General features: G+C 34.9%; 1 protein-coding gene across 2 annotated transcripts in view; it reads left to right on the top strand.

Moving 5' to 3' along the window:
- The first annotated feature begins 4,997 nt into the window (after positions 1-4,997).
- LOC131047805 (pectin acetylesterase 3) overlaps positions 4,998-21,681 on the top strand; it is a 229,980-nt gene continuing 213,296 nt past the window's right edge. Inside the window, exons 1-4 of one of the 2 annotated variants that reach the window (XM_057981594.2) lie at positions 4,998-5,576; positions 5,671-6,036; positions 6,942-7,024; positions 7,527-7,656. In XM_057981594.2, coding sequence (XP_057837577.2) covers positions 5,829-6,036; positions 6,942-7,024; positions 7,527-7,656 — 421 coding nt within the window. In that variant the 5' untranslated portion in view covers positions 4,998-5,576; positions 5,671-5,828. The remainder of the gene's footprint in view (positions 5,577-5,670; positions 6,037-6,941; positions 7,025-7,526; positions 7,657-21,681) is intronic. The other variant, XM_057981595.2, reaches the window with a different exon arrangement.

Below are 21,681 nucleotides of genomic sequence, written 5' to 3'. Positions count from 1 at the left end.
AAGGATTTGAATTGTGCTTTAAATTTTTAAGTTTTTTTTCAAGGTTGATTCACCCACCTCCTGTCAGTCTTGTGGTGTGTTCAATAAGGAAAAGGTCAAAGGGAAAAGTGAAGATAATCTATCTTTTTCCCTCCTTCTTTAGCATAGGAACAATTTAGAGATAAAATAGGCTTTCAAAATAAGACTTAGACCAAAATACATGCAATAAAAAAAAAAAGAGTAGCAATTCTATCACTAGATACCTAGGTATTCCCTTTGGCATAGAAGCCTATTTTAAAGACATGTGGAAATGGTTCATGAGTAAACTCAAGAAAAAACTTATTAATTGGGATAACTGGTTTTTATCCATAACTAGATGAATAAAGGTGGCAATGCAAATTTTTTCTAGCAAGCCATGTTTATATCTCTTTGTGATGGTTACCCTCTAACAAATACTATAATTAGTTGATTGAGTTGATATGGAGTTTCCTCTAGTATAAGTAGTGTAATAGGAACGACTTTCCCATGATCTTGTGGGATCACTGCATCTAGCCAAAGGATAGAGGGGGTTTAAGAATTATTGAACCATATAGCCAAGGCATATACCTTACCACCAACTAGATTTTTAGAAATTTGGATGGAGAGGCCTCTTGGAAGTGTTTGGTTTGACAACACATCCGATATGCTATTGCTGGGAGATCTTGGACTTTGATCAATTAGAAATGTAAGTTTATTCTTGCACTTTTTTTTATAAACTCATGACTCTACCCCTTTTAACTCCATTTGGTTAGCTTGACAATTAAGTTCTAGTAGGTTATCCTAGTTTGATCAAACTTTGAGTCATGGCCTAAGTTTTGCCGTGTCTTCTATTTGGTGGAATCACTTAATCCAACAAGATAGAAAACCCCTTGGTATTATCAAAAGGCTCAAGAGAAAAAACTTTAAAAAAGAGGAATTCAAGTTTTTTGTGACCTGTGGGACCCTATCAATTTTAATTGGATATCAGGGCAACAACTCAAATCCCAATTCCACTTGTCCTCTTTTTAAAAGTATCATTTTTTGAGAATATAATAGTTGTTGACCCTTCAATTTTTCTATTTTCTACTCGCCCCTTGCCATGATAGCTTCCTACAAGATTGGACATGACCCAACATGTGAAGTATCTAAAGCTTTCCTCTTAAAATTATCCATAGACAAATCCTCCCAACAATTGGCCATCATACTCAATTCTATATACCTCAACCAAAAACAATGGAACAAGCTAAGCTTTCAAAGCTTGAAATCCAATGCTAGCACATAATCTCAAATAATAGCCTAGAAAATGCTCCACATTAAGCTACCAATCAGTGACTGCCTCACCTTCATCTTTACCTGCACACTGGTTTGTCCTTTTTGCACCGTAAAGGAGTCAAACGATCATCCTTTTTGATTCTATGCCCATGCCTGCAAACTGTGGTGCCTCCTCTTCTCCACTCCCCCAAATCTTTTCCCTCAAGCTTGGTCTTAGAATATAACACTTCTTGGGCTTTCTTCTTTTAATTAATATCATCACTTAGACTTTGAGATAAGTTATTATCAACTTTGATTAAATTTTTTGATGCGTAGTTATTTTATCTTATTCCTTTCTTCCCTTGCAAGTTGAAACTCGAATGACCTCGAATTTATCCCTCCGCACTCACATTCTGCAAACTACCCCACAATTAAATCTCGATCTCATCATTATATCATACAATATTCAAGTTCAAATTAAGAGGTTTGAAGACAAGTTGTAGATTTTTAAAGAATTTCATCTTAATGGACTTGTTTTTCTTGCTTTGGAAGATTTCATGTATGTTTGATTAGTTTGAGGATTGTGTGCAACTACTGGTGAATGTCTTGATGAAGAAGTTTAATAGAACAATGTGTTGGGTGTGTGATAAAGGCTGTTTTGAACAACACTTGTTAGTTTTGTTGCAGATTAATATATTGGCCAATAAGGTTGTTGCAACTTTCAAGAGTGTTAGTTACTCTTTGATGAATGGTTTTTTGCCAATTCATGCTATGGATCAACAACTTAAATTCCCCATTTGATGAGTAGTTCTACTTTCCAATTACTATTATGTAATGTAAATGTTGTTCAAAACACCCATTTCTATAGTTTTCCAATAAATTGATCTTTGTAATGGTTGTCTCCTTTTGAAAGATAGTTTATTTATTTTCTAATTATTTTTGTAAGATGTAAGTGTTGTTCAAATCACTTGTATCTATAAGTTTTTAATAAATTGATCTTCGTAATAATTGACTCCTTTTGAAAAATAGTTTATTTTCGACATTGTATTCTACCGTTTCAACTTATTTGTTACCTTCTTTTCTATAGCTATTATATTATAATAATATATATTTTTAATAATAATTAAAAATAAAATAAAAATAAAGAAATAAAATTACATAATAGAAGTTACAATCTTTTCCCACGAAGAATCTCCATTGATAAAGTTTTTCCACATGCCCAAGAAAGAGGGAGTTCAACAAACTTCACCTTGTTTCTAGCGTTTGGTTCTTAGTCCACATCATCGTCTACTCAATGATGAATACAGCTTTTAAGTCTTGATGGATTTTATGCATTCCTTTCCTTTTATTCTTGGGTGTCAACACAAAATCATATGACCTTTGACAAAAAACATTTAAACATAGGGTGAGAATCTATTTTCAGATGCGACATTTACGACTTTTCCGTCCTATGTCGTATCTCCTCCTTTCTTGTTGGCTACGAAGCTACCAAATTCTCTTCGTCGCATACTTCACGTGAATTGACGGACAGAGATTCATATGGTTTATTTATTTATAGATTCATATGGTTGATCTGTTTAAGTTTCACAATTTATGCATTAACCAAATTACTCAATGTTGTTGAAGAGACTAATTGACAAAAACAATAATTTGTTAAAAAATAACAACAACAATTTAGCGTGGGGAATTTTAATCTTTGACTGGTTTTTTAGTTTATTTTAATTCTATCATTTGAGTTTTTGAATTGATATAAATTATTATTCAAATATAGATATAATAATAGAATACATATGCTTCTTGTTTTTTTTAAGATTATGTCTTGTAATCTTATTCTCTATTAATCTTTTTTTCATTTTTCTTTTTTAATAATGAATTATTAATATATAAATAATAATAATAAGATATGAAATTAAAATTTAAAACTTAATTGACATATACTTAAAAAATGTAAAAAATAGTCCAAGGGGTTGAGCTTAACTGGTTAAAACATTTGGTTCTCACTATGGAGAGCCAAGTTCAATTCCTAATAGGGACATCTGAAGTGGAATTCTAAGTTGTGACTCTTGGCCTTTCATAGGATGGGGAAGATAGGGATGGGGCCCCCTACTGTGTCCCCACTCAAAGTTATTCAGGGTTCGGCCAATTACCGATAAAAAAAAAATAAAAAAAATGTAAAAAATAATTCTTAAGGAAATAAAATAATTTGAAAGTAAAAATAAGATAGTTCTCTTAAATAAATAAAAATAATTCTAGATAGCATAATTTTAACTATGTATTTAAGATATTTATATTGATTACAATTAAAAATTTAAAGTTTTTTATTATAATTATAAATAAATTTAAAATTATATTAATTGTTTAATTATCATAAATATTTTATCTTTTTTATATTTCTTCTTATTTTATTTTTAAAATTTAATAATTATCAAAACCTTAGATTTTAATAATAATTTTAAATTAAAAGAAAATAATTGAATAATCCTTTGTTAGAAAGATTATTATCATAGAAAATTGAAAGTAAATAGTTGTAAATATTTCTATTATTTTTTAATTATAGTTTGATAGAATGCATTTTTATGTAATTGTATTTTTCTTTTAAGATTTCACGAGGGAGGATTACTTTTAACAGGTTAGATTTATAGATTAATAAATTTTTCTTTCGTCATCAAAAATTAAGAATAAGAGATATATATTTTTTAAGAGATGTTTGATTTTAATATATGTCAACATAAGACTTTTCTAATCTTAATATATGTCTACCAAAAGAATTTTCTTTCACAATGTTCTAAGCTTGATGATTATTTCATTCATTCATTTTGTTTCTTCTTTAAAAATGAGTAGGAAGTAACCTCATTAAGTGTTATAAATATGAAGATATATGTGAGGCATCAAAGAATGCAATCTTTCTTCATATAAATTCTCTTTAGTGCAGGCCTTTCATTTCTATTCTCTTATGAATTTGAAGTTGCACTTGGATTCCTATTTTCTATTTTTGTAAGAATAAAAAATTGTATACCTCAAACATATCATTTCCATGCGTAAAGTTTAGATCCATGACATAGTTCATGTCTATATACATGCAAATCAATTTTGTGGATATGAGTTTGGACAAAAGACAACGAAAATATCAACATAAGAATATTCATTAAAATAATGATAAACTGACAGATCTTCTATAATATTGTCACAAAGAATCTCTATCAAATTTAAAGTTAAATATAATTATTTTTTTAATTTCATTTAATTGTAAAACAATCCCACCTTTTAATCTTAAATTAAATTGATTACTCATTATTACTTAATTGATTTGCTTTTACACTTTTTATCACATTCTCATTATCTCATAATTCATAAACTAATTATATCCTTTAGAAAAATTAATATTCTTATCTTATCTTATCTTTCATAATTCTATACATTATTTAGTATTGATTAATATTTATAAAGGACCTTTACATTGTTGGGTTTAATGTTCATCCATGTGAAATAGACTTCACACCATGGTATGACACTAACTTAGCCTGGTAGGGTCCTCTCTTCAACATAATGGGCAACGCCTTTTCTTTTGTCTTCAACCACCAAATTGACAAAGCATTGCAAAATCAAACCCAAAAAATACTCGCCTTGCCGTCCACAAACACTTTATTAATGTGGTGCCTTGAGCTTACTGATAAGACAAATGAGTGTCGATTAGAATTTCAATCTGATTATCTTGGATTGTTTCGTTTAATCTAATAATAGCAAATACTATTTGAGAAATTTTGAATCCAAAAATTCAATGCCACTAGTAGGAATGGCAGCTTTATCCATTGCACGCGCTCAATGGACCAGTTATATCTTCACTGTTACAACGCACGCTCTAGTAGTTATGAGAATTTTTCTTGTAAATTAATAAAAATGGTGTAAAAATTGGAGAAAATTGGATGACAGAAATGGAACCTTAGAAATGTATGGAATGCGTGACTTATTTGGTTATTGGCTGAACTAGAGAGACTTTTGGGATGATAGTATTTCCACATCGTGCCAAAAAAAGACTGTATGCTTCACGAGTGTTGAATCTGCTGATACAACAATGTTATAAATATATCTTGTGATTATGTTGCGGTTGATGTTGCAGCTCAACTTGTGTAGAGTTGTATTTATACAGGGAGGGGGGAGGCTTTATGCTGGCATTGTAACAACTGTTTATTTTAGGTTGGATGGAGTGAAGCTAAGAAGATTTCATATCGACGAATTTTGGTGTGTAGTTAGATTAACAAGTACTTGGCACTGAATTCTAATCTTGGAGTCTGTTTAATACAGTTTGTGCAGTACAAAGCCCTTAAGAAGTGAGTACCGGAATACCCCAATGATCATTTGGTGTGAACTTAAATTAACAAGTATTTGGTTCTGAATTCTAATCTTGGAGTCTATTTCATACAGGTAATACAGTACAAAGCACTTAAGAAGTGAGCAACAGAATGCCCCAATGATCTTTTGGTGTGAACTTGAGTTCACATTTATTGGGTTCTAAGTTCTGTTGTTTTCAGAAACTGCTAGTTTTTTCAACAACAAATTGATCCAGGCCATCTGTAACCAGAATGGGTGCTCTGAGAAATCCTCAGTCAGTAAAGAGTGTGTGTCATACATCATCTGTTAAGTTGATAGTAGTCATATATGTTATTGCTGTTTCCACAATAATGGTCGATGCAGCCTTAGGGTCTAGAAGTAGGAGAACTAAGCCCTCTGCAGCTGACATACTGGTAGTGAATTTGACTCTGGTGGAGAGAGCAGCAGAAACAGGAGCTTGTAAGTCCCAAAACATCACTATGTATTTTCGAGTAGATATGTATTCATGAATTCGGACTATACACCTTCTTTGAAATGCTTCAGATACATAATGTATTGTATGGATAACTACTTGCTGTTTCTGGATAGAGCTCAAATATTAAACGCCTGTAAGATAAGACTAGGAGGACCCTATTGCATCTATTAATTCAATCTCAAAGACAGCTAGTGTAAGTATTCAGTAGTAACCAAAATCTGCTAAAGCCCATATAAGTTGCCATGTGGAACCTGAAACTTTCTAGAGTTTAGTATTAATCGTGTTAGAGATTTGGATAAGAGCAGCGGCAGAATGTTTCAATATAGGACAAGTACAGGCTTGTAGCCTTGTACCAAGGATTATCTAATTTCTTTCAGATATTGAGATTGATTGGCTATCATGTCATTATAGTTCTCAAGTTCTGCTGCTTAATCAGCAATTTGTTTCTCCATTTTTTCATCTGTTTTGGTTTGGGATTTTTTTTTGGCTGAGAAGCTTCTCCCTTTAAAAATTTACACTATCTATTTTAGTTCTCTTATCATAGTGAATAAATTGTATTGTACCAGAAACGATATTTACACTTAGATCTGAAGCATTTGAGAATGGCTCATGGATTGAAAAAAATGTACAGAACGTTTTCTTATGACGATTGTTTTCACAAGATTATTTTAATTTTTTGTTTGAGATAGATTTTGCTGGTCTTTCAAGATTTGCACAATCTATTTTATTTATCTTGCTGAAGAAATTGTATTGTATCATTTTCGCATGGATCTGAGGCATTTGAGAATGGTCCGTAAAATGAAAAATGGCACATAATGATTTGTTATCACAAATATTTCCACATAGTTATTTTCTTTTTCCTTCTAATATACATAATGTTGCAATGCAGTTTGTCTGGATGGGACTTTGCCAGCCTACCTTTTGGATAGTGGGTATGGTTCAGGAGCAAATAACTGGCTCGTTCATTTTGAGGTAACTCCCAATTTCACATTCTGTCAATTAGTTTCAGTTCTACAATCTATGCACGCATTTCCTAAGATCAAGCACAGTCCATCCTTTCTCATGCTTGAGTAGCAGAGTATTTTTTGGCCTTTTTCCATGATAGATTAAAAATAATATACATTACATCCAGATAAATTTAATCATAGCACATAACGGAGCTATCATAAATGATTGAACCTCGATCATAATCTTTTACAAATATTTCCTTAGCTCACCCTGACCAAAAAGTAGCAGCATTTATTGTTATATCAACTAAACCGTAGGATTGAATACATCATAGCATTTTTATAAGGGTTTTTCTAAAACGTATTTTAATGTGTACATGAGACTCGTACTGGGCTTTTTAATGTTTTATTATGGTTGGTAAATTATGTTGTAATCTTCAATGAGTAAATGCTCACATACACAACATAAAAATATACTTGTAACAGTAAGGCCGGCTAATGGTGTGAAGTAACATGTCTGAAAACAGGGTGGAGGATGGTGTAATAATAGAGACTCCTGCATTGCTAGGAAAACAACCCACAGGGGTTCATCCAATTATATGGACAAGCAGGCTGTGTTTTCGGGCATTTTAAGCAACAAACGTTCCGAAAACCCAGGTAAGTTTACCGATTTTGACAATCTTCTTTTTGTCAAATGAAATTTGTGATTTTGTTGGCATTTAAGTTCTGTTGTTTCCTTAAGTTGTGCAATATGAGTAGATATGGACAAATATTGTCTAGCAGTAGTGTCCCAGAATCTATCCGATCTTCTCAAGAATACGGGGATTGAATTATCAACTTTAGGGCACCATATCTCAGTGTAATGCTTTAAGATCTGTGGTCCATTCAGAAGGTACCCAATTGGTCAGTTTCACAATTAGTTCCAAAAGTTCTGCAAGGACTCAGAAGATTTAAAGATCTTTTGCAATAACTGGGTATTCTGATACGTTCACATACTCTCTTGCATGTATTGTGAATTTCTACAATATAGGGCTTGCTGCAGTTGTGTCAGTTAACGTGAAACCCAAGAAGATGTGTTTTGCTCGCTTACAAGAAGATGTGCCTTCCTAAGATTAGGGGTAATTATCACTGGATCGCAAGTTTTATCGTCCCGGGAGTAAGGGCCCACATAAGTCCTTGGGAACCAGGTTCTCTCTAAACTAGGCAAAAAATTCAGAGAGTGTTATTTTTGGTAAAGATAAGTGGTTCATAAACTGTTACATTCTGTTTGAGAGAACCTAATTTATTATTGGGTGAATTTAACCTGCCACAGGAAATACGAAACTAGTGTTCAAGAAACAGAATTATTTCTTTGACAATGAGTGAAAAGAAAGATATGTGAAGTCCATAGTAGATGCTTGAATATAAAATACCAACTTATATAATCTGGGTTTAAATATAATAATAACACATTGCGGCTTTAATTTCAAGGGTAAGTGAGGATGTATGTTATAGTTACCCTATAGTCCACGACATGATAAGACTGCAGGTCTAGCTGGTTTGCAGGGAATGACGATGTTCTTCAATATCCTTTGATAACCAGGTCAAGCCCGTTTTGAGTTTTCCGAGAGAGTTAAAGATGATGAAGGACATACATGTTCTGCATCTGTTTTCTTCTTTTAAGAATAGAGAAAGCACATAAAAAATGTCCAGGCCTTTAATAAACCTAACAAACTACCCTTACCAAGTCACCTACATCTGAATTTGAAGGGAAATGCAAGGTTATGTCAATACTTGTTGAACAATTGCCCACGAGGCACCTCTAAGACACGCTTTTCACTTCATGAAGAAAATAAAAATCCTATTCAAATCAACATCCATGCAGTTTTGAGTAAAAAATTGTCATCCTTTCGATAAAAATATTTGCATAGAGTAATGGTACAAAAGCAAGAGAGGCCAAATTAGCAAAAAAAATCTTTGAGTTAAACGTGTACTTATGCAGTGACATTTCCTTGTTGATAGCAATCACTGTCGAAGGTTGTTTAATACTTTAATTAGTTGCTTTTTATCAACTATTTCCCAAAGAAACTGAAAGTAAGATTCCTGCCTAAACTTGACGATCTTTAAAGTTGAACCAACCCTGGTTAATGAAATCAGATTGACATAAACCAGGTCAGATTGCACTGCCTGCATGTTGAGAGAACAGAACCCCCTGCTATTGAAGATTAAGAGAGTGCTCACCCTAGATACTACTAGTCCGATTTTTTCTTTTCCACTTGTTTGAGCATGTGTTTCTGCATTAGTTATTATGGCTGGTTTTTGAAACTCACACCACTTGTCTTCTTATTTGCTGCAGAGTATATAACCCTAACTCTGATGCCTGGCATGAATCTTTTATGAAAAAGAGATGTAAAATGGTTTAAAACTGTATCTTATATTGTAAAACAATTTTTCTATATATGCATTTTGACAACTATGACTAGGCTGGCCCCATAGGAGGCACTGTCAATCTTGCTAAAAATATGGGTAGCAGTAAGTTAATGATTTATTATCCCTGGTTCAATTGGTATGAATATTTTGTGACCAGATCAAATCTACAGAGAAATTTCAATCTCTGATGGTTGACCTGTAACATTTTAGGAAATTAGATTGGCATAAAAAAAGTGAAGCAACCCTCTGGTATCAGACCGGAGTGCCTGGTCAGATTCCAATTCAAGTTGCTTCTTGTCTATCCAAAAGTTACCATGTTAAGATTGTATTTTTCAGGTTAAAACAGACACATAAAAAAGGAAGAATGTAAAGAATGTAAAGAATCATTGGCCATAATTTCCATCATTAAATATAGCCTTTGGCACCAAAGTTCCATCATTAGACACATAAAAAAGAGTCTAAGTTGGCTTATCAGCTCTCTACTAATTATTTCACATGTGATATATGTAGAATCTACTCTCTTTATTGTTTAGCTCCTAGTTTGCAAACTCAGTGAGTCATTGAGTACTTGTGATATTTGTTGATTACTCAAGACTCGCCAAAAGCTTTCTGAGTTTTTCCACCTTACTTGCTGCACTAGCAAACATGTCAGAATTGCGGAAAAAAATGTGGGTTAAACACTCAAAACATTCTGTTATTTTGGCTTGAAGGGAACATGCCAAGGGCACTGCCCCCAGACCTTATTGAGGGCATTAGCTCGAGACATTCAAAAGGGCATTGCCCCTTGACCTTGCTGGGGATGCTGTCCCCAAATCCTCATGAGGGGCACTACCCCTTGACCTTACTGGTTGGATACATTTTGTAGTTGTATTTTGCATAAAATTTGTTTTTTTAAAAAAAATCTTAGTTGTCGAGTTTTGCCAAGCTTTTGCCAAGTACTCTCCAAGTCTGATTTTGTGGACTATGGGTTGGCTCTTATGTGAGGCTTCTTTGTCATCATGTGACTTTATTTGATTGAAGTAGTCACAAATTTTGACTTGCTTCTCAAAATAGAGTGGTGTTTGTAACATTGGAAGGTAGTCATTGCGAGCTTTCCTTTTATAGAAAATAAATCACATTTTGGATCAATAATAATCAAGTAATAGGTGGTAACATGTCTCCTCTGGAAAACATATTACTCTTATTGAGACTTTTTTAGAGATCAAAAAGATTTATAAAATTTTGGACCATGTAGACCGAAGAAATCTGAGACATTATATCTTCAGACGCATTCACTTTTTTCCACCTTTATAAAACATCAATTTGTAGTTTGTGGGTTGAACTTGAAATTGTATCAATTGCCACACTACTGCTTTTGCATAAAATTATATAAATAACAAAATGTTTTCCAAGAGCAGGAAGTGCAAGTATCAGTGCGTTGGAAAAGTATTTTCTGTGCAACACAGAGCTCTTGCTATTGGTGTATCCAATGGTATCCACTATTCAATCAATGGTGCAACAATCTCAATCTTTACTGATTTTGAAGTTATTTCTCTCTCAATTAAAATTGCATGAGACTGATTTTCAACTATGAATTTTATGATTTGATCTTTTGGTATGTCTAGTTAACAAGGATTCCACTCCATATCCATGTTCCTTAGTAGTTCTTGATTTACTTTCCGACCATTGACAAAAGGTCCTCATCATCTTTCCTTGCAAATCTTTTCATCAAAACTGCCTTATGTTATGCCAAAGATCACGATCTTCACCTAGCATCTTTTAGTTACAATATTTTAGTGTCAAATGTAATAAGACTATCCTTGTCAAAAACCAAGCTCATCAAGAACTGTAAATATCCAAACTACCACTTGCCTAGCTATGACAAAACCTTTGTAGATTGTCTTACTAGACAAAAGGGAGAAATTGACTTGCTTATTTCTCAATGCTTCTTTGAGTTTTTAGGCTTGTGAAAAGGAGGGATGCATTTAAAGGATGGCAAAAAGTTTCCTAGATTTTAAGGACAATAGAGGGACAATAACGGGATGTTGAATGATACATTTCAAATTCATACTCATTGATGGGGTATCTTATAATGGCCTTGGGGACATGTTGAGGTAGGGATCAAGCATATAGCAATGCATGGACCTAAGCCCATCCCTATGTGTTGCCATGAGACAACATGAATTACCTTCAAGCATAATTGTATTAAGGATCTATATCCATCCATGTGTTACCTAAGCTTTAATTTGATGTTTAACCTAATCTCTCAATAAATCAAGGGTGAGTGGTTGGAAATGATGAATTTCACACCATAGGCCTTGGATCCATTCCCCTAGACTAGGTACCTTGTAATAGTTATGGGTACATCTAAAGATAGGGGTCATACTGATGGCAATGCTTGGACTTGAGTCCACCCCTATGCATTGCATTAGGGTCATGTTGACGTATGTTCAAGTATAAGCATCTTAAGAATCCAACCCTAGTCCCATTTTTGCTATTAGCTTTGTCTCAATGTTTATTCTAACATTTTTTTGCCCAATGGGATTAGGGCAATTGGTTGTGTTGTCCTCATTTTTGAAAAAAGGACCATTATATAAAACTTTTGTGAAAAAATGAAAATTTGACTCTATGGCATGCTTCCCGAGGCAAAATTTCGACTAATCCTTGGACTGACTTAATCCTCAGTCCATTCTCGAACTACGTTTTGAATTTCGTCGCATTCTGGTTTCGTTTGCTATGTCTTTCCTTCAATTTTGGGATTTTCCTCCCTGACTCCAGGTGGGAAATTTCTTTTGAATTGCAAGTTTTAATGATTTCCATTGTTTTGGTCTTTGTAGGGAAATTTTTGGCTAATTACAAGTGCACTTTATTGAAAAATAAGAACTTGTAATTTGCTTTTTATTTCTCCCTTGATGCTTTTTGGCTTTTTCAGTTAAAATAGGGATTTTTTGGTTAAGTTACAAGTAAACTTGAAATTCTTTTCTAAAAACCCTACTTTAATGGCTTTTGCTTGTAATAGGGATTTTAAACCCCTATTACATATGTGCAAGTGAATTAAAACTTGTTGTAGGGATTTTATTTTCCCTTTACAAGTAATTTTAAACTTGCACATCTCTCTCCAAAACCCGTTTTTCTCTATAAAGTGCATTTTTGGAAGGATTTTAAACATGTAATTGCATTTTAAAAACCCGATTTGCCTAGGAATGAGATAAAGTGCATTTTAAACTTGTTATGTTGCCCAAAAAACCCGATTTTTAACAATACATGCAAAATCGAACTTGCTATTTTATCCAAAAAACCCGACCAGCAAAGAGAAACGTTTTTGTTGAAGATTTCAAGCATATTTCGTGGAGATTTTTTAGGAGGAAGAAGGCGTTTTTAACCCATTGCTTCTTTCATGCATTCTTGGACTCTCTTCATGCCATTTGGAGATCATGAATGCTGGTTTCATGGTAATTTCCAGCAAACACGTGTTTCATAAACTTCACGTTTTTCTCTCACGAAATGCCACGACTCCTTCGTCTTCAAAGTCGTTTATGCTTCCTTCACTTAGGCGTTGAGGTTAAAGGAAGATTTGACTGGTTCTTGTGCCATTTACTTGCATTTTGTGCCACGTTTTTGCTGTTTAGTCTCCAAATCCGAATTTAGAAAACGTGGCTAGGGTTTTGGGAGTTCGATTTATTGCTTATTTAAGGGATTGTTTTCTTCATTCAAAGATTGTTTCATCTTTTGGATAGGCATTTTCATATTGAAGCAAGGTATGTTTTCTTTTCTTGTTTCATTTTCTTGTTTTCTTGTTTTCTTTTTTTCCTTTCTAGTTGTAAATTTGTAAATATGCTGTTCTTGCCTGAAAAATCGGTTTTGTGAGAGAGATTTTCCCCCTTCATAAGCAATTTTTGAATTGCATTGATCTTCTCCATTTTCCCTCTTTACTTGTATTTAGGATTTTAAATCTCGATTACAAGTTGGCTGAAAATCATTGTTCTTACCTTATGGTTAAAGAATTTAACCATTTTTGGTCAAAATTCCAAGTTGCAAAGATGAGAAATGCTCTTCCTTTCAAAATCGGATTTTAAGAACCGGATTACATGTTGAAAGTTCTTCCCATTTTCATGAAAATGACATTTCCGGTTCTTCCCATTTTTATCCATTCATGTCACCCATATCCGTGTTTTCCATTTTCGTCATTTCCCACAAGTCTAATTCTCATTTTCCACCCATTTCTCCATTTGCAAATTTACAAATGTACCTGCATTCGAGTTTTAAAAATCCGATTGCATGTATGTTCTTTCCAACTTGTATACTTGCACAAATTTCCCCAAGATCCGAAATTGGTCAAAGTCAAGATTCCTCCATTCCCATTTATTTCCCCTCTTTCTCTCACAAAGTCGTGAAGTGCAAGAGTCGAAGATTTTCCCATTTGAAGAAGGAAAAATGTTAGTTGCAGCTGAATATGATGTTGCCTCAACACTTTTAAGTCTTCATCACAGTATTCCAGGTTGTCCATCAATGTCAGATTTGCCGTCATCACCAATTCCAAAGAAGATGAAGTATAAATATGACAAGTACCAAAATGAAGTTGCACCTTCCCAAGTTTCCTCTCCTTTGGATCGCATAAGAGATACAAAGATAGGGCATGTGGACATGTCAGAATTTGTCAAGAGGGTTGAGGATCCACAAGATAGCAATATGCAGCGGCTATTGGATAGCCATATACATCACGCATCTTCTTTCCCAGTGGCTGCCCTAGAACCTGAATTTGTTCTCGCTTGCGCCCATCACTTTTGACAAGGAGACAAGAATCATTAAAAATGATGATGGCGAAGCAATAATCCGCCTTGATGCGGACACAATTGAGAAAGTCTTCAGAATACCTCCTGCACCTGTTTACATGGAAATCTCCAAAGAGAGAGCAGCTGAGTATTATGTGAAAAGGGAGAAAGACTGCAAACGTCATATCAACAGGTGGATCCATGAGCCACGAGCCGCCTTCTCAAGGTGGGCTAAGTTGTACTGCTGTGACTTCAAATGGGAAATAGGAGACATCATAACCCTCCTCAGCAGGATAATGGGCCTTGAACATTCTAATGTTTTTGAGCCTTGAATGTACCAGTTCATCATGTTCATAAGGCAGTCCCATCATATATTATGGGGAGAAGTCATCAGCGATGCCTTGTGTGAACAACTTTCAGCAGTCTCTTCCACCATTACTTTTTACATGAACTCATGTTTGGTGTACTTGGCAGCATCGTTTAGACATTTTCCAGGTCTTTCTACCAAGGGTGATCGCTCGCTTATACTGGTATGGGAATATTATGATCAGTTGCCTTTGAGACCCAGCAGATTGCATTTCAGAAGAGTCCAAGATGCATTCTTCGGTTACTTCATGTGTCAGTTTAACAGAACTCTGAAGAACAAAAGGGTATCAGATGAGGCATGGGAAAGGGTGAGTGAGTATGGATGCTTGTTTCTACAGTTCCCGACCTTCTCCTATATGAGAATCGGATGCTATAGTGGGCAACCATATATGCTCCCTAGATACCCAACTGATAAGATCATTCTTATGGAGTTGGGAAGACAGATCATGGCTGTCCATGCTCATCAGTCCGTCAGACATAAGGTTGGAATGGGAATCTCTACAACAAACCCATTAAAAATTGGCCAGTATTCTCTTGTCACATCCGTTAAAGCCAAGGCAATGGAGATCGAAATGCAAGAAATGAAGCTCAAAAGGTTTAAGTCCGGAGCTGATTTTGTTTACCGGGGTATGAAGGAGAAGATCAAAAAATCCTTTGTGCACGTGCATCGCATTGAGGATATCTGGGTAGATCTCCATACAGAGTTCAAAGTTCTGAAAATGGATTACTGCAGGCTCACTGTCAAGCAAGTTGTTGATTTGAACTTGATGGATATTCCACAAGGGATGATTGACGATGGGCACATACTTGATCCTGAATATATTTCACCAAGGGTTGAGGAAGCTCCACTTCCTTTAATCCAATGGTCACACAAAGAGTGCATATCCATTCTTGAGAGATTTCAGCTTATCTTGGCTAACACCAACGCTTGGCTGAAAAGTAATGCTGTTAGACTCATAAAAATCAAGATTGGAAAAGAAGATGATTCTACAGGGCCTCTTGGATGTAAGTCTGAGATTCAGGTTGACAACAAAGAAGGCGCATCATCTTCGGGCACAAGGATCAAATTGTGAGTTAGTCGGGCAGTAGTGCTTCATCCTGAGGAGGCGACAGCTCGTGGGAAGGAAAAGTCACGGTTTCATGTTCAGGTGATCAATCTGGACAATCCAGAAGAAGGGCAACAATCTAATGATGCTCCTAAGTCTCCAGCATCGGACTCACCTCATGAGATCCCTTCCCCAGTTTCCATTGAGACGCCCCTTTCTCCTCCTGACTTGATTGTGGATGAATCTCCTCAGAATGCTGTTCCTATTTCAGCATACGAGCCGCCTCTTGATCATCAACAAGAGAGTGTGCTGGAAGTTCGTGAAGATACTCCTTCATGTATTCAGCTGTCAGAGATTGATACATCCACTTTTGGTTTTGAAGAATTAATGAGGCAATCTTCATGCCCATTGGTTACTGAACAAACCGTGGTCGCCATCCAAACAAATATTCTCTGAGGAGGACCATAGTTATTCAAACAAAAACTGCTTCTCCTTTGCCTACAGCTGCTACTGAAGGAGAGTTGATGGCTTTACCTCCATGGCTTAGTTCTTTTACTCCAAAAAGGAAGAAGCAAGAAATCGCACCTGATGCCTTTGATTATCAGCAACTTAAACAGTCTAGATTCAAGGTTTGCTAAAAAGGCCAAGACTATCTCCAGAGTAACTGTTGACAGCAACAAGATGAAGGTAGCTGAAATTGTTGAACCCATTGCAGATAAGCCACTTGAAGAAATGTTGGCTGCTGATTACAAAGTTACGAGGATAGAATTGGGTAAGCAAACGCATGAGGTGATTAAACATGATGCTCAGTTTTCGTTTTCTGTAGCTTCATTGGTATAGAGGTCACAAGCTAGAAGAGGAAAACCGACAACTTATGGCAGTTGTTCATAAAATTACAAAACCGGCTGTTGAAGGGAGTAATCCCACAGGTTTTTCCGGTTCCCAAGAATCAATTGGTGGAGTTGAAAGGGCTGCTGGGAAGATACAAGCATTGGATTCTTGGGTTGATCAGCTTCATGATCTATGTGCACAAGTGATGAAAGACATTTTTCAGATGATGTCTAAGTTGGAAACCATTGAAGAGAAACTGGATCAGACTTCCGATACTTTCAAAAAGAATCTGGTAAGTGTTGAAGATAGTTTTACAATCTGGCGTACCATGCCCCAACAACAGTTGAGTGTTCTACAGGAGCATGCCATCATCTCTTCCAGGGTCATGTACTTGGAATTTGAAGAGCTTCTAGAAAATAAGGCCTTTGTTCTTAAATCCCTCATTGAGGAGATTGGTGATGCAATGAGATTACGGGGTGAAGTTTTCCAAGATATTGTCTCTCATTGTGAAAAGGCCTCTTGCAACATAATAAGTCAGGATGGAGAGCTAATACCAGAAGAAGAAGTTCTTGCAGATTTGCAGATAAGGATTCATAATGAATGGAGGAGCGATCAATTCTCAGTTGCTTCAATTGAAATATTCATGAAACACCAAATCTTTTTGCATGAAATTCAGTTCATCTTGGAGAAAAACAGCTTTGTGCTCCTCCGATGCCATGTTACCATTGTGAAGACCATGGTTGTTGCCAATGACACCCATGAACCGGATCCTGATGAACTACAAATGATCATCCAGAAGTTTGAAGTATTCATGTCTTCACGTGCTACAGCTTAAGTGTTTTTCAACACAGTTGTATTTTTCCACATTTGTAATCTTTAGTTGTAGTTTTTCTTTTGACAAGTTACATGTAAAAGTCTTTTTGTAAAATGCAAGTTAAGTCATTACTTGTACTTTTGTAATTACATGTAAGACAACTACAAGTTGTGTTCAGTTAGGACTGTAGTTGGAATAAGCCTTAGTTAGTTATTAAGTCTTAGTTAGTTATTGAATAAGGCTTGGTGGTTGAGAGAATCTCTCAAGTTAGTTAGGATCCTCCCACCTTTTTCTCAAGGCTCCTTTTCTATAAATACTTGAGGGGTCTAATGTAATCTTTATCTTTTGGAAAGCAAGCAAAAACTCTGCCAAATTTACAGCAAAGAAGTCTTGGAGCTTTCATGTGTGAATTCAAGAATTGAAAGGAATAGAAGGAAATTGCTCAAGCTTTGAGTCTTTGTGCTACATTCTTGAGTTTGTGTTCTATATTATCTTTCTTGCAAGTGTTTCTTAAAGAGCTTAATTGCATTTGATTTGCAGTCTTTGTGCTGCAAGTATTTGAGGTTAATATAAATTAGAATAAATACTCTTTTGAGAGGAGCTGTAAGTCTTTGTGCTTGCACTTATTCTTATGAGAGTTTAGAAGCAGATTTTGTGAGAAATAGCTGTGAGTCTTTGAGCTTATACTACTTCCCATTGTTTTAAGTAGAAAAGAATAAGATATTCCAGTCTTTGAGTTGTTATAATTTGTTCTTTATAGCGTTATTATAGAAAAGGGTAGATAGGATTTGACATAATCAAGTCTTTGAGCTTGATATTGCTGTCCCGTCTTGAAGGAAGTGACGGAAGTCTTTGAGCTTTCAGGAAACTTCATTTCCTTTCTCTCATTTCATTTTGAAAGTTGTTACTACTGTTTTATATCAAATTGCTATCGCTTTTCTGTGAAGAGAAAAGGATACTGTCTTTCTTGAAAGAAGAAGAAAGATTGCTGTCCCATCCTATTTTATTTTCAAAGTTGTAGTTAGATAGGGGGATCCTTCCCTTAATTAGGAGAGTTTTACTCACCCGCTGTGGTTGAAAACACAATTTTGTATATTTCCCCAAGTGTACAAAATTTTCAACGAACACATATATTTATCCTTTTCCCTAAGTCACCCAAAACACAATTAATCAGTATTAAAATAATTAAATATTAAACCTTAGGATAAGGAATTAATATTTAATTCAATAAGTTATAACTCCGGTACTGATTAACGTCAAAATCAAGGATGAAGCTGTGTGACGAAGACCACATAACTGTGCTGAATTTGGACCCTGTTCGAGATTGCTAAAAATAGAAACGCTCAATACTGCCACTTACTAAAAATAGTAAGTCATGAAATACTTCTCCGAAAATCATGATCTTCGCACCCAAAGGAAGAGCTTGGAAAGCTCAGTAAGACAACATCATCCAAACAACCAAACCCTAACTTACTAAAAATAGTAAGTTATCACTTCACCAAAGAATCCAATGCATGTTATGCTACCCTGGAGCTCATGAAAAACCCAGAAGGAAACGATAGACAAAATTGAAGAATTCCCTCTTGATAAACCCTAAAAAGCTCGAACAGAACTCCAAAAAAGTTGGAAACCCTAATTCTTCTTTCCAAATAGCCTACGGGTCTCCCGAATAGGCCAATGGATCACTGAACTAATCACTGCGGAGAAGGGGACATTGCAAGAGTCAATGTACGTATTTTGACAATAATTGGTTATTGTTGAACCCATTTATCAGTTTGATAATAATAGTGTCACGAATAACATTATTTTGTGGTGTTATTCACATTATTTTATCTTACTTATATTTTATTATATTACATTTTAGTATTGTGTTGCCTTGATAATATCTTACTCTATTAACAATATTAGATCAGATTTGATTAACTGTATAAGCCTCAAAATCCATTAACATCATTATATTATTTTGTTATCTTTATATTATATTACACTAACCATATTACTATGTTAATATACGACTAAATTAATATGTTTATTATATTAACAGTGTTAGCAGTGTGTCATATTATATTAGTGGCTCCTTATTATATTAACAACATTGTATTATATTTACTGTATCATATTGTATTAATCATACTAAATTAAATTGCAATTCTCATACCGTAATGAATTCCTGTCAGTATGACTGCAGACTACCTTTTCTTTTCTGCTTGCATTCCTTTTATCTTCTTTCCATATTCTCTTTTCTTGTCTCTGTTTAGTTTCCTTCTTACTTACCGTTGCCTTTGGCTGGGTGAAAGAAAGTCCTATTTTAAGTTTTTCAAGGGACATGTCTCTCCCACAAGAAATGGTAAAACGAAGCAGCCTTACACTAAACCAATTCGTTGATTCCCAATTAAGCATCAGTCAACATAATATTTACCGATATTACGTGTGAATATTACTTAACTATAATTATTGCTGATTGTAATAAATGCAAGCTAATATTTATGTGTCTATTTAATAAAATATTATTTAAAAGTAATTATTGTGATTATTAGTTAATAATAAATATTGATTGTGGTTATAAATGCAAATCAATATTTATTTAATAATTACTGTGAATAATGGTTAATAGTAATAAACATAAACAAATAAGTAAATAGTTTATATCCTCTTCAAATGTAAATACTCCAAATATAGAAGATATTACACAAATTGCGCCCAAGCTCAGAGATGGAACGTGGAGATCAAAGCAAGAAGGAAAAGATTCAAAAATAAAAAAATTCCCTCCTCAAGGTGGAATTGCGCCTAAGGTGAAGAATTTCCAGGTACGAGAAAAATTGGCTGTGAGAGAATTTTCTCTCTAGAAATCTGGACAAAGTGAGTTCCTCAGACATTGAAAAAATAGTCTGTTGATAGAAAAATCTACCTTCAGAACGAGATGTGAATGAGAACACAAAAATGTTCCTTAAAGACAAATAATCTCTCTAGAAGGATTTTCTATCTCCTAGAATCCCAGACATACAGGATTCCTTCAGAAGTGGACAAAATTTGTTAAAATTCTTCCAAGATGGGAAAATCTTTCAAAAATATCTTTATGCGCCCGGAATGGAAAGATTTTTGTAATAAACGAGTTGGCTACATGCAAAGGGAATATTCCATATTTATGACACAACTCAAAAATTTATAGAAGTTTCCATTTTTTGAATTCAAAATTATGGCAGCGTCCACTTGCATGGCGAGTTGTTGAAAGAAACATGACGCATGATTGAAGAAAATCAATGCAACTGCCAATTTTAACCCCTCACCAATTTAGTAGCTTAGTGGGAGACTTCTATTTAAACGACATTTTGGAATTCATTTCTCACAACGGTTTTTGGAGAAATTGGAAGCTAGAGAGAAGTGAAGAAAAGTTAGAAGAGAAGTTTTATTATTTTGCAAAAGTTCTCGTTCTTGGGGGTTTTATTTTATTTTGTTTGGAATCCCAACATGAAATTCCTTCCTCGATAGATTTATTGAATTTATTTATTATGAAAATAATATTTATTATTTTATTTTGCAAGAATGGCGGAATCTTGCAAGGCTGCAAACACCTCCTGACAGGTGCAAATCAAGAATGAGCAAAGAGGATTTCTTCCAGAGTCAAATATTATTTCGAAGTGGAAAGAAGTCAGCGACATTAATCTGGGAACCTTCACCAATCAGGAACCTTCAGGCTGGGAGAGTTCAGGAAAAGAGTATATGGAACAGTTGGACGTGCTTCGTTAGCCATTGCCATGAAGATCGTCAAGAGTGAGATTGTTGCAATTGTCGGCTTCCCTCCTGCCATCCAGTGCCCAAAGTTGATTATGGAATGTTCAAAACATTACAATGCTGAAAGAAGGGCAATTTTGGCATCGGATGGCAAACTCCTGGCCAACCTTACAGTTGAAGCAATTGGAGAAACTTTTGGAATTCCGACATACCAGTCCATGATATACAAGAGCAAGGATGATATATGATGCTGGTTTCGAGAGATGTGCTAGAATAACCAACAAAGTATGGATATAGAGGCCAAAGCCACATATTTTCAAGTTAAGTGTAATGTCGTAAATTGCATCCCGTGCAGTTCCGCATCACAATCTTCGCTCCAAGTTGATGGAGATCACGCATCGTCATATTTGTCCTTTTGTCCACATGGTTCACTTCGTCAGCTTAGAACTTGGCTCGTAGTGACCATGTTGACCAATTGAGCATGGGACTCTAGTGCGCCGCAGAGACATCCGTGCGCTGCGCTTGCATCCTGCGAATCTGTTAGCCCATAGGTGGCCATTTGAGCATTATGCTTGCGCCCAGAAGAGTTTGTAATGCCTTTGTCTGTGGCCACTGACGTTGGGATTTGTTTGGGAGGCTATATCTCTCACATTTATGGTCTTTCTTGGGACTTCTTGATCATTCAGAGATATTTTGAGCTCTTGGCATCCATTCTCTTAATCTTATATAGGTT

Source organism: Cryptomeria japonica, chromosome 8, assembly GCF_030272615.1.
Source record: "Cryptomeria japonica chromosome 8, Sugi_1.0, whole genome shotgun sequence".
Classification (NCBI taxonomy): domain Eukaryota; kingdom Viridiplantae; phylum Streptophyta; class Pinopsida; order Cupressales; family Cupressaceae; genus Cryptomeria; species Cryptomeria japonica.
Note: the sequence above shows the minus strand (reverse complement) of the source record. Positions and strands in the feature narration are given on the sequence as shown.